This window comes from Ictidomys tridecemlineatus, chromosome 6, assembly GCF_052094955.1.
Source record: "Ictidomys tridecemlineatus isolate mIctTri1 chromosome 6, mIctTri1.hap1, whole genome shotgun sequence".
NCBI lineage: Eukaryota > Metazoa > Chordata > Mammalia > Rodentia > Sciuridae > Ictidomys > Ictidomys tridecemlineatus.
In genome coordinates, this window is record NC_135482.1 from 17912687 (window position 1) to 17938701 (window position 26015).

Sequence of the window (26015 nt, forward strand, 5' to 3'; positions counted from 1 at the left end):
TCTGATCAAATCAACAGATGAAGAGTTGTTTCTCATGGAAAACCAAAGAAAATGGTTTCTTGAGATTTTTTTTAAGTATTATGAAAACAGTTGATACAGCAGCAGCACTGATTGAGAGGACTGGTGCCAATTTTGAAAGATGATCTACTGTGAGAAAAGTGCTATCAAACATGCTACTGAGAAATGTTTTGTGAAAATATGTGTCAACCTACATTGTTGTTTTAAGAAATTGTCACAGTCACTCTAATCTGTAGCAGCTATTACCCTAATCAGTCAGTAGCCATCAACCTCAAGACAAGAACATCCACCAGCAAAAAGGATTAAGACTTGCTGAAAATTCAGATGTTCCTTAGCACATTTTAGCAATTAAGTATTTTAAAATTAAGATGTACATTTTTGGACATAATGCTATTGCACATTTAAACTATAGGACAGTAAAAATGTAACTTTTATATACACTAAAAATTGTTTGACATGCTTTATTGTGATATTTGCTTTACTGCAGCAATTTGAAAGGATATGCACAATGTGTTTGAAGTATGCCTGTACATAGAAAATGGAAGGTGACCAGTAGGTGTTTGTTGAAAGACAACAATGAAATATTCAAGGAAGTCCAACTAGTCATAGACATGAAGAGAGGTGTATTTAAAACTATTCCTCAATCTATCCTTCCTCACTTCAACCTCCCATTTCTACACATACAATTTGACTCAACTTTTCTGTTTGCACCATTTGTTACACATCTCTGTCCCAGGCACTGCTAGCCTTTCAACAAGTCTGTATCATGCCATTCCTCTGCTCAAAAAATTTTAAATGACTCCCATCACCTATAAAAAGAATGTTCAACTTTTCGGGTTCAGATAACCACAGGGGTTGGGGTTGGTTAACATGCGGATTTCTAGGCCCATCCAACAGAGATCTTAATCCAGTTTATCTGAGGTCAGTCTCAGGAATGTGCATTTTAAGAAGCACTCACAAATAACTGATGCAGTTGGCCCATGGATCACATTTAGAGAAACATGAAGTTATTGTATAAAATCTGACAAAAAAGGCCTTTAATGAACTTTTTTTTTTTTAAATCTCTACTTCTCCTGCCTCATTTTCCTGCCATTCTCTATTTCTGAGCTCTTTTGTTTGGACACTATCAGCTTTCCCTTTCTCCATACCACACTCCATGCCTCTGTGCCTTTGTACAAAAATCCATCCCAAATTGTCTGCTTAACACGCCTTATCATTAAGAAGCTGCTTAAGTCTACCTTCTCTGGTTTCCTCAGCTCACCTGGAAGTGCTTCTTACCTATAGTACAAAAGCACTTTGCATCCTTGTGGATGCCTGTATCATCTTTACAGTTTTGTTTGCATGTCTGCCTAGATAGTGCAAATCAAAATTCTGCGTGTATTCTCTACACTATTCATTTCTGAAAGGCGAAGATTATCCTCAATCTTTTCAGTACTCAGCATCTCGATTGCTATATAGAAGGGTTTCCAACTTTTGGTCAGTTGACTTATCCTGGATCATAAAGCTGGTAAACTACACAATTAAAATCTGAACAAAGATCTCCAAATTCCAGGTGTAAAGGTCTCTCCAGGTCACTGTTCTGCCTTTTTGGATAGCAGCCACTTCCATAGCTTTGTGCCTCAACGTTAGCATAACTTTGTTATTTCATATTTTAAAGAGGATATATAGGTCTTATATCCTCCTTCAGAGCATAAACGTTTCCAGAGCAGCAAGCTCGCTTTGACCAATTTTTGCATTTCCCACAATGTTAAGCAGTATGTTAAGTAGTAGCTGACCTTCAGTTTAAAAAAAAAAAAAAAAAAGAGGAGGGATGTGAAAGCTGGGAGAGGTATGTCAGTCATCTCCTTAATCAGCGGTGGAGGGACCCTCCCCCCTTCAAGGTGAACTGTAAGGCTTGAACATGTTAAAATGTTAAATGAATGACAGAGTTAATTATATGACAAGACTAGGCAGGGAAAACCTCAAGTGGATGCAACTCCCGACCTCTTTTTTCTTTTACTTAGCCTCCACCTCCGTTTTTTAAGATCTTACTACTGCAATTGCAGCCGCGCTCCTGATCCTCCACAGCTCTCCTCCAGGCTGACGTCATAATGCGAACCACAAACTACAAACCCCAGAATGCCGAGCGAAGGGGCGGGCTCTCCTGGAGCCGCAGAGTGATTGGTGGGAGAGGCGTTTCCTTCCGACAGAAAGGCCCGGGAGGCGGGGACTCGGCGAGGCTCCGGGCGTAGTTACCGGGTTGGGCGGGGTACATCTGGGAGGGGTTTGTGGGTGAGCTCTGGGTCCCCCGCCCGCTGCGGAGATGGATGAAGATGGGCTTCCACTCATGGGGTCAGGCATAGACCTGACCAAGGTTTGTAAAAGACGCAGTTGAACTTCCGGCCATCGGCGGGGGAGGTTGGGGAAGGGACGCCCGGGTCCAGGGAGAGGCCACCTCTACAGGCCCCACCCTGACCCTGTCTTCTGCTGACCTAAGAAGAGAATCTCAAAGCTCAGCCTGAAAGGGGGTCCTTCCTGAACCAATTAAGAGGATAACGCACCTCTCCCGCCTTCTCATTCGGTGTCCAGTGTCCCTCTGCCCAAGGTTGATCCCCTGGAGACAGACCTGTTGTGACCTCTGATTCTTATGTTTTTTTGTTCCGGCGGGCCCTCCAGTTTGTGTGTGTGTCTGTTCCAACAAACATTCGAATCTAGAGGCCCTTCTAAAACTTTTCTGCAGAGCCTCTGTCGTTTTCTGACATTCCACCCATGGCTTTGGAAAAAAAGTTAACGATTATTCTCACTCCTCCAAGAAATCCATATCACACAGCAAAATGCCCCGTTATGGTGCCCAAATACCCCAAACATTGCAAGGTGTACATTTGTGTGAATCATGTTTGTTTTTACAAAACACAGGTGCCAGCTATTCAACAGAAAAGAACGGTGGCATTTCTAAATCAGTTTGTGGTGCATACTGTACAATTCCTCAACCGTTTTTCTACAGTTTGTGAGGAGGTAGGTATTGTGATACTGATTTCTCAAATAGCCTAGAAATCACCTTAGAATTTTTAGGTTGAAAAATGGAGTAAAACAAGAATCCTAGTCTTTATGTATTCACATGGCTCATGTCAATCCATGGTGGTGTTTACACTCCTTAGCTTCTCTATGACTCTTTACCATCCAATTCTGCTCCCTACCTCTGCTGAATGAGAGTATTCTAGAGGCCTTTGTGAGTTAACTCAAGTTTCTTGTGATTAAAGAGAATAAAAGAAAATCCAAAATTTCACAGTTAAAACATTTTTTAATTTTGAATTTTGTTTTTCATTCTCCTCCCCAAATTGACATTTTAAAATACTAATTTAAAATATTCATAGTTTGTATTAAAATTATCTTACATTTGTTGACATAAAAGTTGGCTAGGGTGAGATAGCCTAGAAACACAATGTTGACATCAAATATCATTATGGAAATAAAAATACCTTCTGCAAATGACTTGTGAAGTAGTGTTAAATACCAAGTTAAGGAAGTACTAGATCCAGGGACTCTCCCTGTCTTATAAAATAGTCAAAAAAAGAGAATGGGGAGGAAAATGAAAAACATAGTTGAAATTGAATTTAAGAAAAAGAATCATGGGACTTTTAGACAATTCACAGGTGAGCCATTGGAACATTCTGTCTTATATAAGGTAAAGCCTTAGCAATTAGTTTTTGTTAGGTGTGTTAGTATAACTAAAAATTGCATGGAGACAGCAAGACCATTTTTACTTGCATAGAATTCCAGCTGTTATTTTTGTCGATTTATCAAAATTTCCTCTGCATTTTCACCAAGACAAAAATGAGATAGGATAATTGATAGCCTGCAGCCATATGTTTTTAGGAGTTGCATAGTTTCTTGACCTTACCTGTTTTTAGGAGTTGCATAGTTTCTGCTCTAGTTCCTAGGTCTTTGATCCATTTTGAGTTGACTTTTGTGCAAGGAAAGAGGTAAAGGTCTAGTCTCATTCTTCTGCATATGGTTAACCAGTTTTCCCAATACCATTTTTTTAAATGGCTGTCTTTTCTCCAGTGTATGTTTTTGACACTTTTGTCAAGGATCAAGTGACTTGTAGATGTGTGGGTTTCTATGTCTTCTGTTCTGTTCCATTGATCTGTTTTCATGCCAGTACCATGCTTTGTTGCTATAGCTCTGGAGTATAATTTGAAGTTAGGTATTACAATGCTTTTAGCATTGCTTTTTTGGCTTAGAATTGCTTTGGCCATTCTGGGTCTTCTATTCTTCCAAATGCATTTTAGGACTGTTTTGTCTATTCACTCTTTAACCTCTTATTGTTCCTCCCTCAACTTCCCCACACTATTTTAGCTGTGTCACTATTTTTTAGTATTTCCTTGAACTCAAGAGAAAAGTTTGTTGAACAAACAAGTGTAAGGGTAGTCTGTGGCCTTTTATCCTTTATTTTAATTGACAATATAAATTGAATATTTCTATGATATATAACATGATGTTTTCATATTTTTAATGTGTTGTGGAATGGCTACATCAAGCTATTTAATAAATGAACTTCGTCCCATACTACTAAATTTTTTTGTGATAAGAACACTTATAAGCTATTTTCTTAGCAATTTTCAAGGATACAATGTAATGTTATTACTTGCAGTCATCACCTATAGTAGATCTGTTGAACTTATTACTTCTGTTTAACTAGAATTTTGTATGCTTTGATCAACTTCTTCCCAGTCTTCCTACCTCAGTTCCCTCAGCCTTGGGTAATCACCATTTTAATGTCTGAGTTCAACTTTTTTTTAGTCTTCCACATACAAATGAGATCATGTGATATATGCCTTTTTGTGCCTGACTTATTATTTTTTAACATAATATCCTCTAGATTCATCTATCTTATAATAAATGAAAGTATTTCCTTTTTAAAGTCTGAATAGCATTCCATTATATATGAATATTACGTTTTCTTTATTCATCTGTTAATGCATACTTAGGTTGATTCTGTAACTTGGCTATTGTGAATAATGCTGCAATGAACATTGTAAGTGCAGATATCTCTTCTATATACTAATTTTACATTCTTTGAATATACACCCAGTAGTGGAATGGCTGGGTCATATGAAGCACTGTTTTTAAGAAATCCATATTGTTTTCCAAAAAATTTACTAACTTATATTCCTACCAACAGTGTGCAAGAATTCCTTTTTCCGGTATTCTTTGGGTACTGGCCAAGACTCTGGAACTATGGAGGCTTGCATAATGCCATGTTTACTGAGGTTGACCCTGTGTGTAGTCAAAAAATAAAAAGAAATGTAAGCAAAGTCTAATGCTTACTTTTCTCTCCTCCTTCTAATTGGAGAATATTCCTCTCCATGCTGTACTTCTACAGCTGGGCAGAAGGTAAAGATGGTGATGCGAAAACTGTTCTTCTTACCTTCTGTGTGTCTTTTTACACTCAGGTACTATACTCTTATCTGACTTCCCTATCTTATAAATGTATGTTCATATGGGAATAGTTTATCAAATCGATGTTTCTGCAGGTGGATGAGTGCTTCAAAGTCCCATTCCACTATCTTGTTAGTCTCTAACCTTATTCTTCTTTATGTATGATAATCTGAGGTTGATTATAACTCATTCTTTACAATTCACATTTTAGCAGCTTGAATATTTATGTCAATTGTAGATGGTGAGATAATAATATTTATCACATGCTTACTCTGTGCTAGGAATTTTAGTAAGTGCTTTACCTGTGTTGTATGGCCCTTTGAGAGCAATTTAGTCATACCTCTTTTACATATATGGAAACTAAGATGTAAAGAGTTTTAAATCGTTTGCTTAAGTCATTTATCATTCAGCAAATATTCAAGTACCTTACATTTGTACCTGCACCAAGGGCTCTAATTTGCCACAGATAGAAAATAGCAGAACTGGATTTTCAACATATCTTCTAACTGGAAAAGTCAGAAATGCCTCATTCTTGTCTTGGGTTGCACTTTCTGATCTGAATAACAATCATGTTTGTATCATTTTTATTTCATAATCATAATTTCATAATTTTTATAGCTATTTCAAAATCTATTTTTCAGATTCATATTTTTGCTATACCATGTCCATTTGGTTTGATGTCTTTTTTGATGTGATAAATTCTAAAGATATATATATATATATATATATATTCAAATGTAAAGTGCCATTCTTTGAAGTTAAAGTCAGTGTGATGTTTTGAAATAATTTTTAATTTATTCATAGCACCCATTAGGCATGTAGTCTGTTTTTGTTAAAATTTTAAGACCCCAAATGACTTTTTCCCTCAAAAACAACAATAAAAATGAACTTCAGTTGATATGTCTTAAACTGGAAGTGAATTAGATGAAAAAAGAAATTTTTTTTTTCTCCCACATGATCTGATTTTAATTAAACCCAAACTATAACAACTTCAATGATAGCTAAACTCAAACTGGAATGAAATTTGAAACAAATTTCTAGGACTCTTTTTTCATCATTTATACTGGTTTTAGAGTTCTCTAATAAAGAGAAGAATACAAAACTATAACTGTGAAGAACACAACTTTTTGAAAACTTTTTGCATACTAGGATATTCTGTAACTCTTCTGAATGATGAGATTAGAGGACAAGGAAAGGAAAGTATTTGAATTAGATCCAAATTTCAGAGTTCCTTAGGGTTATCTCTTCTTCCTTCACAAATCCTCACTAAGCTTTTCTGTTCTTGACCTGGTCAGAGAAATCCTAATGGTGGGCCATTGGTACAAATTCCATCCTATTGCAGGTAAACCTGAGACAATCTTACAGTGAGTTTTAAAGTCAAAGATACTTCATAAACAGGAGATTCAGAACTGCTATTTTGACTCAGACTTATTATGCTTAGAATATTGGATTTTAAATCATTTTTTAATATTTAAAAAATTTATTTTTTCTAAAATCTTTAAATACAGGAAAAAGTGCTGAGTATTCTCACATTATCTTAAAAAAAATTTACAGTGCTTATCTTATGTCCAATTTTTAACCTCCTTAGACTTAACTTGCAACCAGATAATGTTTTGTATAGAATCTCATTTGCTGCTACCTATGTTATAACTACTTGATTTAAGTTTCAGATGGAGCTTAATAAAAGCCATTTATTGTTTCCCTTTCTGGCTTCTAGGTTGTTATATACAACCCAATGGGATATATCAAAAGACTTATTGTTTTAAAATACTGTTTCTCTTTTAGAGAATTGGATATAAAAGCTGGATATTTCATAATCAAAAACAAAAGTCAATGTTTTAGGGCTAGGGCTGAGGCTCAGTAGTAGATCGCTTGCCTAGCATGCGGGAGGCACTGGGTTCGATCCTCAACACTACATAAAAATAAACAAATAAAATAAAGGTATTCTGCCCATCTACAATTACAAAAAATAAAAATAAAAAAGTCAATGTTTCATTTTTGTTTCCATATTCATCTAGTTGCTCCATACTTCTTCCTCATGTCTTCTTTTTTCCCTTTAATAAATGTGCTACCTTAGAAATATGCAAGTAATAAATCAAGACATTTTCAGCATATCTGACAAATTTCAGGTGCCTTGTAAATTCCTGTTATCCCAAACCAAGGCATTTCAAGTTTGTTTCAAATCCTCATAAAAATTAGATAATGGTTAAATAGATGGGAAAGACTGTTACTTTTTCATTTTTCTTGCTAAAACTTTCAGAAGTGGAGATACGTATTGTCCCTGATCATGTTACTTACATTTTATGCATAGTCATCCTTACTTCAGGGTAGTGGCTCTCAATCAGGGACCATTTGGGATTGTCTGGATATTTTTGATTATCATAACGGAAAAGTGCTAGTGGCATTTAGTGAATAAGAGACCAGAGATTCTACTACACATCCTATAGTGCATGGGAGGAATCCTCCACAACAAAAAAATATCCATCCCAATATGTCAATAGAACCAAAGTTTGAGAAACCTGCTTTAAAGTGGTCTGTGGCTTTAGAAGGGAAATGCAGAAGGCACAAACATTAATGAAACAGCTACCCATTAATGAAGCCAGTTATATTTTCACAAGTGACAGCAACTCTAAAAGGTACATATTTATGTAGCAATAATCACACTGGAATTGACTCAAAATCATGTGCTAAATTCTCTTTGGAAAGCAGAGATTTTTAATTGTGCCATGGACTCTTTGACAATCTATTGAAGCCAAATCAATGTTTTTAAATAGATAAAATGTGAAGGATTACAAAAGAAACCAATTATATATGTTGAAAACACAATATAGTAGTAGGCTCTTTATCAAAGCATTAAATTATATAATCACCATGTCTGATAATCTTAATTTCAAAATATAAATTTGCAAATATTGTAATAAAAATTTGTGATTTCTCTGATGACAGAGTTGTAGGTCCTACTACTATGACTTTTTTTTCAAACTAAAAGGAAAATGACAAATTTAAGTTAAAGGTAGATTAAAAACAGAAATAGAACTCTTTTTCTCATCCAGCTTCAAAACAACTTTGTTTAATGACTCTCAAAGTCATATCAACAAAAGAATTTTTTTCCATTGGGTAGATTTTTGTTGTGATAGTTTGTGTTTTTATCTTATATTAAAGGTTTTACATATGTTCTCTAGAGCTGTTTTTTGAGAGTCCCAAATGTTAAATGTGTTATCTAAAAATATATAATGTTTCCTAACGTTGCCTATCTTTTTTTGACAATCATTCCTAACATACTTAGCAACTCTCAAATGAATTTGTAAATTATTAACTAGACTAAAACTAGTTTCTGATGTTTTATTTCTAGATTATATCTTTGTTGATATCAAGATGCTCATCTTAAAAATAAGTGTTTGGTAGAACAGGCACTTTGTAGTAGGTATGAGAAAGGATGTGATACTGGAACAAAGTACAAAATACAAGTTAAATAAGATTGAACTTTGTATTGCTCTCATATATCATTCTGGCTATTCTAACTTATTAAAGCAACTGTTCATAAGATCATCCAAGAGCAGTTTCTTCATGGTTGTCATTCCACCATCCACCAAGGCATTTCTCACCCTTACCATCTAGAGTTTCTAGGGTGGAACATTGACAAATCTCACCTTGCTAAAGGCAAAATATGAGAAAACTGCTTTAAATTACAGAGGACAGAGTCTAATATCTGGCAAATGCCTATAATCCCAGCTATTTTGTAATCCCAGCTACGTGGCAAGCTCAGGCAGAAGGATCACATGAACCCAGGAATTTGAGGTCATCTGGGAAATGTACTGAGACCCTGTCTGAAAACAACAATACAAGTGTCCTGTGAAAAAGCCATTAACTACTCTGCATGCTGCTTTCAGTATTTTATGTCTGCTAATTGTAGATGAAATGATCATTTCTCAGGATGTTCAAGTTCTGCTTATTAGTTCGAAGCTTGATACTATCACAGGAAGTATCTGTGCTAACTATCTGCTAACTAGTAAACAAGCCATCTGCTCTTAGATTAAATATGATAATGTTATGATTGGAGATTTTATTTTTTCTTTTGTAGTATTGGGGATCAAAACCAGGGCCATGCACTCTACCACTGAGTCTTACCTCCAACCCTGAATTGGGAGTTTTAAATAAATGTGTTTATGGATCATATTCTATGATCTTTTATTTGTGTACATATATATATCCCTATAGATAATTTAACTGTACAGAGTAATTGGAGCATGTTAATCTCTTTGTTCTGGTTTATCTTGAATTTTGATGGTAGATTGCTTCTTTTTTTTCCTTTTAAGTGCTTTCTAATTTTTTCTCGTTAAATTCTTTCAATAACAAATAATTTTTTAAAATATTTTTTTTAGTTGTAGTTGGACACAGTGCCTTTATTTATTGTTATGTGGTGCTGAGGATCGAACCCAGTGCCTCGCACATGCTAGGCGAGCGCTCTACCCCTGAGCCACAACCCCAGCCCCACAAATAATTTATCTTCCAGTTTCATCCCCTTTTATTTTTCAAACTTGAGAAGCCTGAATTTTGGACAAATTGTATATACTTATGCGTTTCAATAATTTATGAAGGCAGATCTTGTTCCAGGTTCTTTGGTGAATTTTTATCCTTTCTCTTATTTTCTATGAAGAATTCCTTCATTCATCAATATGTAATTATTAAGCTCCTAGTTGAGTTTCAGGTGTTTTGGGAACTTGGAGTACAGCAGTAAACAAGACACTATCCTAGGCTGAGTTTATATTTTGGTTTCAGTGATTGTTTATTGCTTGGTAATTAATTTTATAAAGCTAAAAAGACTGTGATTTTACAAAATACTTATGAGGCATTCTAATAAAAATAAGAATACTTGTTTTCATTCCCACTCATGTAAATAAGATAGTAGTATATTGAAAAATGACAAATATGTAAGCCATGGTTTCTATTATTTTATATCTCTTTTGTTTTTCTTATATATATATATAGTTTTAATTAAAAATTATATTCTATGTCTCTAATTTCTCTTTTCCAGAAACTGGCAGACCTTTCTCTTCGGATCCAACAAATTGAAACAACTCTCAACATTTTAGATGCAAAGGTTTGTATTTATGAATAATTTATAATATAAATTTTGCTGTACATAAACCAGTTTTCTCAGTCATACTTTAATTGCATTTGGGAGTGAATTCAATTTAATTTCTACATCTGTGAAGTGGTGCAGTGTTTTGCTTTTTTAAAAATTTATTATAATTGCAAGGAAATGTTGTTCATTATTCATTATGAACTATTAACTGAGTCTTTTCAAATGTACACGTGGATTGAGATCTCTTTCATTATACTAGCCAAAAGCATAATGAAAATATAATGTTAACAAATTGAGCTGTTTTGTAGTTCATTTCATTTGATGGAAAATTCAAAATTATTTTAATAGTTATCATTTAATAATAGTACAATAACAGTTATATAAAACTTTAGATGTCTCCAGAGCAAAGTTTACAGACAATATCAACTGTTTTCCATTTACAAATATCTTAAATGCTAATAAAGAGTAACAATTTGATGTCAGAAATTGCAAGAGTTATCTGGGGAAAATAGAAACTGTTTTGATTGAAAGTTTTAAGATTTAGATCATCAACAGTGGCATATGTTGTTATAATTTGGTTTCATTTGTAACATATGTACATGTTTTTCCAGTTTATAAAGAAAACACTGGTATATTTTTGTGACTTTATTCTTTTTAAAAAATATCCTATAAAAATGTGCAATTTTTATGTTTTTATGATTAGTTAAAATTAATTTAAATCTTATAAAATTGATCTAAAATATTTATTAAATATATCTGAGAAAGAAGAAATAATGACGTATGTAGAATAAGGATCAGACTATCTAGTTTGCACTTTCTACATCTTCTATGAACTTCAGCAACTATGTTTCTTTTAGAATATTTCTCTGGGTTAGAAATTTAGGCTACTTGGTCCTGAACATGCTTGGGATATTCTCCTAAAGCCATACTCACTTGAAACTATTTTGGCTGTAGCAACCATACTAAGTACTGCCTTCACTCAACAGTTCTCAATGAGTATTGCTGCTTGAGATCTTATTACCATTTTTATTTCCATTATTTTTTATTATGACTATGTATCTTGTTTATTGGGATATTCCCAGAAATTTGGAGTCCAAGGTCACAAGTTATGTTACGATCTAGGCAAATTAACCTTATTTATTTCCATGGCCACAGAATTAATACCCAAAGTTACTTATACATCTGCCAAATATGAATCATTGATTACCAGTATAAAATCAGAAAAGGGTTTACCTAGATTTTGCAAATCTGACCTAAAGTGCTTAACTATTTCTGGTTGAAATGCTTAACCATTCTAGGTTGCAATGCTATTGTGCTTTTTAAAACATTTGTTATAATTGCAAGAAAATGGTATTCATTATGAGCCATTAATGAATGGTTAATCATACCCATGTTTTGTGTATCAGAAACAATGCATTTTAGTAACATTTAAAGAATTTTTTTTTTTTTTTTTTAGTGATAGTGTATTGTTGTATTTTTTGCCCAGGCTGACCTTGAATTTCTGGGATAAAGGGGTCCTCCTGCCTTAGCCTCCCAAGTAGCTGCAACTACAGGCATGCACCACTGTGCTTGACATTAAAGAAGTGTTTAAAGAAAGGAAAACTCGTTTTTTCATACATTAAGATGTAAATGAGTTTTTCATATCCCAGATAAATAAAGCTTAAATTGTACTACAGAACACCTTTTTAAAACATATATTTAAAATAAAAATAATTTTACAACTTTGTAAATTTTCTTTGAAAAAAATTTTTTAGTTGTAGATGGACATGATACCTATTTTATTTATTTATTTATTTATTTATGTTGCTTAGGATCAAACCCAGTAAGTACCTCATGCATTCAAGGCGAGTACTATTCCACTTAGCTACAACCCCAGCCCCTGTGAATACTTTTATTCCCAATTTATAGGTAAGAAAAATTGAGGCACCCAGCTTGGGAGTGGTAGATCTAGGACTTAAATTTAGACAGTCTGACTCCAAAACCCATGTTCTCAGTCCTTATACCAGGAATATCTACACCTTAAAATAATTTCTGAGAAAAAAATGGTTATAAGCAAAATTACATTTGGGAAATTCTTCAAAAGTACTGTATTTTTGAATGTCTTTCACAATAGTTCATGACCTGGAAAATTAGAGTTGAGATTTTATGAGCTCATAAAACTTACATAAGCCTAAAACTAAAACAACTCTCAGTAAAACACACCTGAAAATTTAGTGTTTATTTATACACCTAAGAATATTCTTATGTACCAACACTAATTTGCTTTTCAAAGTTGTCATCTATCCCAGGCCTAGATGATGTCACATTTGTGTCCAGTGTGTCCAGTGTCACAAATGGATCACAATCTGAAACTACTTCAGAGTTGTCACAGGTAAGTATTTAAATGGCAAGAAGTATGAGCAAATCTTCTTGGTTGAACCTGATAGGCCTAGGTAGCAGGTTGAAAGAGAAAAGTTAAATTAAAATGTTAAACTTTTAATAGTAAGATTATAAAATAGAAAATGAAATTTGAGGAGGAAAAAAGTAAGCTGTTAATTTTTTTGTTTTTTCTTTTTAACATAGGATACTTTTTTATTCTATTAGGTTAGGATATCTTCTTTTTTATTTTTAAATTATAATTATTAACACATGTTAATTGTACAAATTAATGAGTTTACTGTGTTTTGTTATTTTGAGGGACTTCCAAGTTAATATTTTCTTTGCCTGTAAAAAAAGAAAATCAGTCAATACAGGACTAGGAAGAATCTTGAATATAATTTTTTTTTTCAAATTCAGCATGGAAATGTTCCTGAGTTCTTTTAAGAAATGCACTTTTAAGTGTTTTATAAATTATAAAAATTTTAAACAGAAATGGAATAATACAATGAATACTCAAATGCTCATTTCCTAAATTCACCAGTTAAGATTTTATCACAATTGCTTTATTTTTTTTTTTGTTATTTGCTGAAATGAATCCCACACATCATGTCCCTTTACCCCTCTATGATTCCTTGACCATCTCTGAAAAATTTTACTTTTTTTTTTTTTTTGGTACCAGTGGCACTTAACCACTGAGCCACATTCTGAGTTACTTTTTTTTTTTTTTTAATATATTTTATTTTTGATTCAGGGCCTCACTTAGTTACTTAGGGCCTAACTAAATAGCTAAAGCTGGCTTTGAACTCATAATTTTCAGCCTCGCCTGGGATTACAGGCATGCACCACTATGCCCAGCAAATTTTGACAAAATTTTCTTTACATAACATTTTACTTAATTCCTCTGTTCTACTTTATCATACAAAATACAATTAACAATAATTCCTGGCATTCATCTTCTGCCACCTAACTAATGAATCAATCTACTTTTTTCATTTGTTTGTTTGTTCTGGGGATTGCACCCAGGAGCACTTAACCACTGAGCTATATGCCCAGTCTATTTTTTTGTTTTTTTGAGACAGGATCTTGCTAAGTTACTGAGGCTGGCCTCAAATTTCCCAACCTCCTGCCTCAGCCTTCTAGGTTGCTGAGATTACAGATGTGAGCCACTATCCCCTGTTATCTCCTGTCAAAACCTTACTTTTTAACAAGACTCTTAGGTGATTGGTAGCTCTTAAATTTTGAGAGGTACTTTTCACAGGGTATTGTTTAGATCATGACGGTGTTGATAATAATGTTAATAGCTAATAAAGGGTGCTCATTGTATATCCAAGCATGCTTAAGTGCGTTTCAAAATTAACTCAGGCCTCACAAGAGACCTATAAAATATAAATACAATCAATCCTGTGTACTCATGGGTTTTGTATCTAACTACAGACTGAAAGTATTTTAAATATTACATCTATACTGAACATGTATGGAGTTTTTTCTTATCATTATTCCCTCAACATCTCAATAATTATTTACATGACATTTACATTGTATTAGATATTATAATTAATGTTAAAGTATACTGGAGTGTGTATATACATTATAGGCAAATGCTGGGTCATTTTATATAAGGGACTGGAACATTCATGTATTTTATTATCATCAGTCATCCTGGGACCAGTTTCTCACAAATACTGAAGGACAGTCCTACTTTACAGGATTACACAAAGTTTGAGTACTTAGGGCAAATGATAATGTAAGAGCTAGAATTTTTACTCAGGAAGTCTGGTGCTAAGAGTCCTAGCTCTTACCTGCTACACTGTACTATAACTAGTACTGTGTTTAATCCATTGAACACATTAATGTGTGCTACAAGGCCTTGTGAGATGAGCCATTATATTTAGATAGGCTGTGTGCTAGGGAAATGGATTAGATGATCATTTACTTAACAATTAGATATTAGAAAATTTAGCCTTCATTTAATTAATATAATAAGTTTCATTATATGTGCTGAAATATAAATATAACATTTAAGAGGAGATCCAACTATTGTACAGAAGTTTAACTTTGTAAGTTTTCTCAATTAAATGTAGGCACTTTTTTTCCTAAAGGAAGGCATCTATAAAGAATATGAAGAAAGTATTTCCAATTTACCCAATAGTCACTCTTTGGTGGTTAGAGTTGTTATATGTTTATTTGATGTTTTTAAATGGTATCTGTCTATCTTTGAATGTTAATTTTCCAGGTGCTATTATGAATGCAATCTGTAATATGTATTTCAGAACTTTTATACAGTTGTGTGTCGGTCCTTGCCTATTTAAAAAAATTTTTTTAGTTGTTGATAGAACTTTATTTTTATTTATTTATATGTGGTGCTGAGAATCAAACCCAGTGCCTCACACATGCTAGGCAAGCAGTCTACCACTAAGCTGCCGGTCCTTGCCTATTTAAGGTTCTAAATCATTACCAACAATCACAGCTGCATTTCAGTAATCACCTGTTATCTCTCTCACAATTTTATTCTAAAATCGTATAATAATTATTTTAGAGGATTTACAAACTTCTGTTGGCTTCCTGGATTTAAAAAATTATGAAGTTTTGTGTTCAGCACACTTTTCTCCTATACTAAGGATGAACCCAGGGCCTCCCACATGGCAAGTTCTCTACCACTAAGCTACATCCCCAACCCATTTTAAATTTTACTTTGAGGCAAGGTTTGACTAAGTTTCCCAGGCTGGCCTTGAACTTGTGATCCTCCCAAGTTGTTGGGGTTACAGGCATGTGCCACTGCACCTGACTATTCAGCATGTTTTTAATATTAAAATCAACTTCTTTTTTCTTCTTCATTGTTATTAATTGATATATTTTATGTGAAATATTTTGAAATGGTCTTAAATTTTGCTTTATATACTTTCCATTGATATTATAATCAACTCAGTTATCAGATAAAGGATAATTATGTACTTAAAAATCATCCGTTTATCACCATCTATAATCTATATATGAGTCAAAGACCCAAGGAGTGGATTATGATTTTTCTTCAACTTTAATTTCATGGTTCAGCTCTTATTGTTCACAATAGACATCAGTTATACAGATTGGAGTTAATTTAAGAATAAAATGAAGGATAGTTGAGAGACAGGATAGAGGACTTAATAAGTCATTCATGTAGCAAATGTGTAAGACATTACTTAATTAAACCTTGTTGAGGCCTTGATTATTGAGCAAAAGTTAACAACTGAGAGTTGAAAACTGGCTGAAATGTACTTCTCCTTTGCTCCATTCTACTGTTATGAGAGTTTGTTTTCCATAAAATTTAAAAAAACCTTGAATCTTATTTTTAATTTTTTTATTCAATTAACAGCATTTTGGATTTTTTGTATTTAATTGTATTACAAATGAATACATATATGTATACCCACACTCACTTTTGTAATGTTCTAAATATATTTTAAATATAAGGGAGAAACCTAAAGGATGTTTGGATTTTTTATTTGCTTCAGAGTTCTTGACAGGTTCAGTTTATATTTGAAATATCTGTGGAAAACCTTAAGACATTCAAACTTTTAAGATTATGAAAATTTATAAATATTGATTTATCTACATTTTACTATATTTATAGAGACTTAAAAATGATTTCATTTGTTAAAGAAATTCCTCCCAACACTTATATTCTGATACTCAGTGAGAGTCACAAAAGTAACTTACTTTAAGTGTTCAGTTTGAAAGAAAAAATCAAGTACAGTAAACAGGTAGTCAGCCCTGTGCTTAGAGATGATGAGGGTCTGCTGTGGTCAAGCTTCAGTTAACATAATATCCTGTGAAGTGAGCACGGCCTGTAGGACAAAAGCATCCTTGTATAAAGGACCATTCCCCAGTATTTCTCATTGTAAAAAGTATTTAATCTTATCCATTCTGTGGACATTGTTACCATTGATAATAGTATTTCCATCTATAACCGAAATATACAAAACCAAATAATTTTGTCTGAGAAGCTGAGTTTTCTCTAAGCATTGCTTTCTAAAAAATTTAGAAGTCACGTACCCTCAGAATAAGAAAATTTAATAAATGAGGAGTTTCAATAGTACAGATCATAGCTACCTAGGAAATTAATTCACTGTTAGAGTTGAACAATTGAGAGATCAAATAGTTTTACTAGCTTCATCTAAAGTATAATATATCCACCTATAATTCATGTTTTATGTCAACACCCTGGGGACAAGTAAATGAGGATTAAAATTTTTTAAATGCCATGAATATACTTTTTAATTTTAAGGAATACTGTATTGTTGATATTAAATGTAGCTTCCTCTGAAGTCATATTTAAGTGTTTATACATATTTAGAAATATATCCCATAATTAAATTATTGGTATTTAAATTTAGGAATATTCTTTCTAATATTTATTGCCTTATAATTATAAAAAGAAACATCCCTTTTAAGTAACATGATAGACCCCTTTTGTGAATTGTCTAAAGATTTACACAAAATACTCTCTACAGCAGAACAGTACACAAGACTCTGGACCACAGGAAAGTGAAGTATCATCAGAAAATATCTTAACTGTAGCCAAGGATCCAAGATATGCCAGATATCTCAAAATGGTTCAAGTGGTAAGCTAATTTGGTCTGTCTTCTCTGTCTAGCAGCCTCATTATAAATTCTTAACCCTGGAGGTTTCATTGTTATTTTTTCAATCTGAGCAAACTGCTAAACTGAGTGACCAAATTTTTTAGTCTCTCAGTTCTATCCTATTTTAATTAATACCCTAAAAAAAAGTAACGAGAAATCAAATCTTTCTCATTGAAACTGATTACACTACAAATTAACATAGTTTAAATATAAACTTATGTAATTAGTTCTGCTTTACACAGTTTCACTGCAAAATTGGATGTATTAGAAAGAAAAGGAAGTAGACTATTCATTTGGTAAATCTTATGACTAGCTTAATTTATGCTAGCATAAATAATTTTTTAAATGTATTTTATTCTGATGTTTATCTATCAATGATTTGGTTTATAGGAAAGGCTTTTAGCCATGTAAGGTAATGTTTTTATATATGACTTCAGAATTCTTATATATATTTTTAAGAGAAAATAACATGGTATGATAGAAAAAATATTTGCAATTGTCTGTAGTAGCCGAAGTTAATTTTTTTTATGCCTGTAGAAAAGTCCTACTGCCACTGGTTGAAAGAATGCCATTTTTCTGTTAAGTATAAAAATTAATGCTTTTATAACATTCTGTTATCAAGCAAAAGAAGTACTAATACCAAAGGCTAAATACAGATTTGTTAAGCAATCCATGGCATTATTTATCACCAAAATAAAAGCAAATATATCTCTTAACCAGAAAGAATATATTGGCTAATTTAGAAACCAAAATGAGGGTAAAGAAAGTACATTTACTTTGTGTAGTGGAAGAAGTAGATTTGTCGCTTTTAGAATTTTCATTGACAGTCAATAGCCTGGGCTCTAGATTTCAGAACAAAATAGATTTGGGGATGAAAATATACATAGTTCTTTACTTAGTAAGAATAAAGCAGAGTCAGTTTGATTATGAATAATGAATACATTTTTAAAGCTAGAACCCAGGAAAACCTAAGCTTAAAAGATAGACTGTTAAAAACTGTGTGGCTCTCAAACAAAAGAGAAAAAGTTTCAAAAAGTAACTCACAAAACATAGAGTAATCAGTCTAAAACGGGAAATGGAAATATCTATTTGGTATCTACAAGAATGACCAGAAATCTTTTGAGAAAGGCTGTGTTTTCTGTTATACAGAAGGTTCCCACTTCTCTACAGTTTCACTTTCCAGTTTCAGTTAACCATAGTCAACCTTCATATGAAAATATTAGAAATACTTTATAAGTTTTCAATCTCATGCCTTTCTGATGCCATCCCACCTTGAGTGTGAATCATCCCTTTGCTCAGCTGTATGTACTATCTGCATGTTGGTGAATTTGTGGGTGTCTTGGTTATCAGATCAGTTTGTTGCAGTATTGCAGTGCTTATATACAATGCATCCACCGGGGGTCTCATAGACCCACAGATAAGGGTGGATTATCACTATTCATTTATTCTACAGATATTTGTCAAATACTTACTTGAAGTTACTATGTTAGGTATTGTGTAGACCTACTTAGTTAAGATTCTCAGACCCACTTGCAGTTTTTACTTTTGTTATTTATTAAATAAGTTCTGTTGCTTTCCAGTGTGTGTGTGTGTGTGTGTTTATAAGATGACCCTTTATACACTCATTTTTTCTACTGGAGATGATGTGGAGAAAAAGGAACACTTTTTCACTGTTTGATGGGATTTTAAATTAGAGCAACCACTATGGAAATTGGTATGGAGGTTCCTTAAAAAACTATGCATGAACCACCACATGACCCATCTATACCATTCCTTGGTATTTATCCTAAAAAATTAAAGTCACATACTGTAATGATACATATGCATATCCATGTTTATAATAGCACAGTTCACAATACCCAAATTAATGGAACTAGCCTAGATGTCCATCAATAGAGGGATAAATAGAAAAAATGTGGTAAATATGCACAGTGTAATTTTATTCATCCATAAAGAAGAATGAAATTGTCATTTGCAGGGAAATGGATGAAACTTGAAACCATTATGTTAAGTGAAATAAGCCAGACTCAGAAGGTCAAGGGTCATATGTTTTCTCTCAAGTGGAAGCTTAGGAAAAAGGAAAAGAAAAGTGGGAATGGGTGGGGAATCTCATGAAAATCAAAGGGAGATCAATAGAGGAAAGTGTCCAAGAGGTGGAGAAGAGGTAGGAAAGAAGTGCTGGGGAGTGATAATTGGTCACATTTATATTGTTATGTTGTGTACATATGAGTATATAGCAACAAATTCCATCATTATGTCCAACTATAATGCACCAATCAAAATGTGTAAAGAAAAAAATGTGTATCAACCAAAAAGTAAAAACTCATTTTTCTAATCATATGGCTTATCATTCCACTAGGAATAAAATCCAAAGTCTTTTACAGGCCTAGGAGATAGGTTTTCCTACCATTTAGCTACCCTTTACCTTACTTGTTAAATTTTTAAAATTCTTTTTAGATATACATAACTTTAGAGAGTATATTTTGACATATTATAACTATGTGGAATACAACTTCCCATTCTTATGGTTGTATGCAATGTGGAGTTATACTGGTCATGTATTCATATGTGAACATAGGAAAATTACGACTGATTTATTCTACTGTCTTTCTTATTTCCATCCCTCTTCCCTTCCCTTCATTCCCCTTTGTCTAATCCAAAGAACTTCTATTCTTCACCCCTCCCCCCTTATTGTGTGTTGGCATCTACATATCAGAGAAAACATTCGGCCTTTGGTTTGGGGGGATTGTATTATTTCACTTAGTATCATATTCTCCAGTTTTATCCATTTACCAACAAATGCCATAATTTCATTTTTATGGTTGAATAATATTCCATACCCTTTACCTTTCTGATTTCATATCCTCACTCTGTTCTAGCCTTCCTGGCCTCCTTAATGTTCCTTGAATAAATAAATGGGCATTCTCCTATCTGGGTGCCTTTGTATCAGCTGTTTTCTCTGCTGGAAACACTTTTCCCCAAATATCATCATTATTTGCCCTTCCTTCAATTCTTTATTCAAATATTATCTTCTAAGTGAGGTCTTAGTTGGCCATCATACTTCAAATTACACTGTCTTCTGGTCCTGTTCCCTTTATACCTTCCCTGATATGCTTTTCAGAATGAGAAACTTCTAAAATGCGTGTTCCTGGGCTCTGCTCTTAGATTTTCTGGAGTTGTAACATGGATCTAGACCATATGCAAAAGAAAAAGATCATCTGAGTAAAACATGCTTAAAAATATTTTAAACTGTATAAATACCATTAGATTTTTTATTTAAAAACATTTAAGAAAATTTTAGTTTTATTAAAAACAAACTCTCTAGTGGTACTTGAAAACTCTGTCCTTTTGGCTAGTATTCTTGAGTCTGAGTGGGGATTCAATTTTATCTGCCTTAGACTTTTCCTGTTTTTAGCCAGATTTTCCTATTTTAATCTCTTTGCCTCCCTCCAGCCTTTGGTCAGGGTATTTTTATACCCTAAACATTTCCAGGGTTCTGGAGTTACTACTTCCTCACGGTGTCTCCCTGTCACGTGGACTCAGCCTTCATCTGCTATGCCAGGTCATCATTCTTCTGTCTGCTTTTACTTTTTATACATTTGGTTCATATATACCTCTTAATCATTCAAGTTGGAGGTTGTGTTCTATTTCTAAGTGTTTGGGGCTGATTATCAAGGAGAATGGGGGAAGCAGTATCTTTACACTGCCATCCTAAAACTGGAAGTTCATCCAAGTTAAATTTAATTTTATTGTTTTTAGTTTATTGTGCCAACCTGTATCCCAGAATCTTATTACCCAACTTTTTATTTCCTAGTGCTCCCTGTCCTGAATTCCATTGTTCAATCAGACAAAACCACAAATCTTTCCCCATGTAAGCAACTCTATGCTTTTCCATCTCTGAATCTAGTTTTCCTTTCTCTTGATTATTACATGTCCACATTTTACTCATCTAACATGTTATGATGAATGCTTCTATGAAATCATCCCAGATTCGGAACCCACCCACATAAAGAGAACCATATTGACCTGTCCAACCACTGGTTCTATATTCATTAAGGTATTTGTTACTTTAGTTTTTTTTCTATAATTATTTTTGCATATTTTAATCTCCCCAGTCAAAATAAGAACCCTAAGAGGAAGAACACTGTCTAGATTAATCTTTTTTAGCCAGAAAGGTATTCCATAAGTATGTTTCAGTGGATCATGTAGTCTTACATACCAAGTCTCCTTCCAGGCTTTGTGTCACCTGAAAGAGTATAAATATATTTTTTCTTCAAGTTATTGATTTTAAATGTTTTATAGGACCAAACCAAGAATAGATCAAGTAGATATCTCCCTTAAAGTTAACATGAATCTGCTAATCATTATTCTTTGGGTTATGATTATTAAGCAACATATAAATACATTGTTTCTCCTGTTTCTTAAGTGTATCATGAGTGACTTGTCAAAACCCAAACTGGAAAAACAGATGACAGTACCACTTGCTTTAACCTCACAGAAGTGGAGTCTAATTAGAGACTCATGATGCTGGGCGAGGTGGTGCATGCCTATAATTGTAGGAGCTCTAGAGGCTGAAGCAGGAGGATCACAAGTTCAAAATCAACCTCAGCAATTTATCAAGGCCCTAAGCAACCCTGTCTCTAAATTAAAAAAAAAAAAAAAAAAAGACATGAAAAGGACTGGAGATGTGGCTCAGTGGTTTCCCCCCTGGGTTCAATCCCTGGCATCAAAAAGAGAGAGAGAGAGAGAGAGAGAGACACCCATTATAATCCATACCATTGACTCATTCCATGTTTCCCCATTCACATAGAAGAATCTAAATAGTCTTTTGTGTCTATACTCCAGGGTGGTGGTATACCTTCTAACCATTTGTTTTTAATGCCAAGTTGGTTCAAGTTCTTGAATGTGATGAAGAACAAACAGTAATCAGAGAGTTATAAAGATAAACAAATTTGACTGCTGGCCCTAAGAAGGAATCTAACTCCAGATCATTCTAGAGAGTATCATCTTTACAAATTGCCTTGTCATTAGTGAAAAGTGTATTGCTTTCCCTGAAAGATTGCAGATTTCATTGAAATTCCCAATTTTTCTCAACTTCAGAAAGTGATCAAGATTTCTCTTTCATATCTACTACTTAAAATTTAGTTTAAGAGGGCAGATGTTGTAGCTCAGGGATAGAGTGCTTGCCTAGCATGCATAAGGCACTGGGTTTGATCCTCAACACCACATAAAAAAATAAATAAATAAAATAAACATATTGTGTCCATTTACAACTTTAAAAAATATTTTTTTAAAAAATTTAATTAGTTGTTACTGTAGAAAAAGACATATCAGAATAGTGAGTTCTACATTGTCTATTGATATGATTTTGAGTAATTACTTCCCATTGTATATATTATCATAGGTTATTGAAGCTGAGTTTTAGAAGCCTTCTTTGCAGTTGTTAGGAAATTGTATTATCAAAAAGAAGGGCAGCTTGGTCTCAAAAAACAGAACCTGTCTTTAAGGGAAAAATCACTTATTTATACTAACAATATAAAAATCTATTCCTGAGACCCTAAAAATCATCATCTCTGTAGCATCAAAAAGGAATTAGCAGTGCTAAAGGTTTGTTACCTCAAGCAGTGCTTGCTAGGCAAGCACTCTATCCCTGAGCTACAACATCTGCTCCCTTAAACTATGATTAATTTCTTTTTTGGTGCCTGATTTATATTCTTTTCATTTAAAAATATGAGTTTCTCCTTAAGTATACCTATAATTCTATCTATACTGCTTCTTATCTTTTTCCAAAGGGTAATATTCTTCCACTTCTTTGCATCTTGGTACCACGTAGCCCTTCAACAATCTTGTAATCTTTTCCACATCCTTCCTGAATTATTCTGTAGAACCATTTCATCCTCTTGAATAACAGAGTACAAAAGTATATCTCAAGCCCTTTGAGCTTTTTCTCTAATATAAAAGGCTTAAATATGCAGATCATCTAGGTGTAGTGGTCATTGACTATAGATAGAAAGACATGGAAAGTTCTTCAGATTACAAAGACTTTTTTTTTTAATGTTTGGGTTTCCTCCTTATATCAGGATGAACTAGAATCTTTGGGGGCTTTCTCCTTAAGCATCGTGAAAATTTTCTCTTCCTTGGTTCTAGCTTCCTCCTAGAATGTCTTGTTTTCATAGTTGTTCTGTCTCACTTATACTTATAAATCTATTTTGGAGTCTAATAATTTAAACCATACAATTAATATAAGCCCCTTTAATTTTCACTTGCCTAACAAGTACCAATTCATAGAGCAATAAGCAATACTTTGCTTTTTGGTCTCCATGCCTTTTTTTTTTGTTGCACCTGGATTACTGCCATTTGTGAGACATAAGAATGATGACAGTTCCAGAAAGTAGTTGTCTGGGAGACAGTTTGAATGCCTAGGAGTGTACTTAAATCTTTACTCTGTACTTCTGAAATGCAATATGCTATAGTTTCTGTGCTTTATCATTCTTTGTATGACCATGCTCAGTTCATGTCACCTCTCAAGCCTTAGTTTTCTTACACATATGAACTCTGAAGTTCCTTCTATATTCATGGTCTATTAATTGATCCTCAGATTTGGATCTTGTTATTAATGAAAGTTCCTGGAACACCTGTTGGCATTTTCTGATTTTTTTTTCCTTTTTAAGCAAGTTTTACACAAGATTTTTCACTGAGTAATACTGTTGTGTTCCAAATGTGGCAGATAATTGATTCTGATTTAATGTTTGTTGTCATAATAGTGCAGCACAAGCCTTTACTAAATTACATATTGCTTTTATAACTTAACTGGAATTGTGTACATAGATCACTTTTCCAACAATTCTCCCCTTTTTACTGGCAGAGCTTGGTGAATCCTTTGCCAGTAATAAATTGTGCATTGGGAAAGTCCAACTTCCACATTAAGAAGCTAATGACTTGTATTTTTTGAAATCATATTTGCCAAACCGGTCTCTTCGGACACTTAGACTTTTTTAAAGCTCTATTTTCTTTGGCTTGCTTAAAATGTGAATTGAATAATCTCTTTGGTTCTGGTGGTTCTGATGCATCTGTTGCCAGCAGTGGATATTGGCCTGAGGAAATGTGCTTCCATTACCTAAGGACACAGAGGCTCCAAATGATTATTAAAGATGTTCATCAAGAAGTTATGCACCTTGGAACTGGTGAAACAATAATCAAGCATGAAGTAGAGTGCTCTTTAGATATCAAGCAAGATGTAATTACTGTAAGAGTAAAGTTCTTTTAATTTTTTTATTATGACTAGAATATGACTTTTCTATGGCTTAGAAAACTCCAAAGTAGGTTCCTTGTCATCAATCAATGTATAGTCAAAAGGAGGAGCTACTGGTTCATATATAATCATAACTGTGACAAATACTGTTACAGATTGAGTTTAACAACTATGTTATTTCTTTTTTCGTTTTCAGCAGTGTTATGTGTATGTAATAATAGTGTTTCATTTCTTTTATAATGCCTGAAGTTTATGAATCAACGCCAAGGTCAATGCTTTTCTAATACATGAGGATTTGGAGACTTGAAGATGAAAGTATATATCAAATGACTTGATTTTCTATACATATGAATGTAGATAAAGATGCAAATGAACATTTGTCTATTTAATAATTTCATTAGCTTACTTTGAAAATTGAAAAGAAAATTTTATTCTTTCCATCAACTAAATGGTTCACCAGGTCTATTTGACTTTAAGTGAAAAAAGATACAAAGCTTAGCAGAACGGTAAGAATAGTTAACTGTGAGTTGGCATAAATGAAACTCCAGTGACCTCCAAAAATTATCCCTCCTTCCTCTGTATTCTGTTTTATATTAAGTGCAAGAAAGTTTAGGTAAAGCTTTCCTGTAAGTAATTAGCCATCTGCAGTGTTACCTATGCTTTTGCCATGGCCTGCCTATCCAGAAAAACTAGAATCAAGAGAATGTTTTGACAAAGAACCATAAAAATTAGTTATTCTCTGCTGCAGTCAGTGAGCTGTACTCTACAGAAACCATGTGTGAAGAATTATTATACCAGTTTTACAAATCATGATTTTTAAAATCATTTTGGCTACCTTTTTAATCCTCTGCATGTTGCCTAGGGAGCCTAGAACAGGTCACAGTCTCAACAAATTTAATCTTAGGTTTAATTTAAATCATTTATTTGCCCTTTTATGTATCTGCTTATTCTTTTAAAAAATTATTTTAAGTGTTTGTTAGCAATAAACAATTATACTGATTTTAAGTTCAGATTTTAAATTCTTGCTTTTTTCTTGTATGTGATAACAATAGAAGATGGTAGAAAGTACTTACCATATAGTTATTTGGCAGGTATACTAAATGTTGTTGTCCATATTTATTAGGTAATATCATATGTGCTTCCAAAACTACTTTTTTACTATAACTATTTTTGTTTATGGTGCCTAAAGTCTCTGGAAAATACATTTTGAATTGTGAACCGTAGTATATATTTGAAGAATAGTCACCTATCGACAAACTGG

General features: G+C 33.3%; 1 protein-coding gene across 3 annotated transcripts in view; it reads left to right on the plus strand.

Annotated features, from left to right (window-relative positions):
* The first annotated feature begins 2202 nt into the window (after positions 1–2202).
* Positions 2203–26015, plus strand: part of Washc3 (WASH complex subunit 3) — a 43165-nt gene continuing 19352 nt past the window's right edge. The window contains exons 1-5 of one of the 3 annotated variants that reach the window (XM_005322358.5): positions 2203–2371; positions 2914–3012; positions 10475–10540; positions 12798–12896; positions 17377–17484. In XM_005322358.5, coding sequence (XP_005322415.1) covers positions 2321–2371; positions 2914–3012; positions 10475–10540; positions 12798–12896; positions 17377–17484 — 423 coding nt within the window. In that variant the 5' untranslated portion in view covers positions 2203–2320. Of the gene's footprint in view, positions 2372–2913; positions 3013–10474; positions 10541–12797; positions 12897–17373; positions 17485–26015 lie in introns of all 3 variants that reach the window. The other 2 variants (XM_005322357.5, XM_040279288.2) reach the window with 2 other exon arrangements.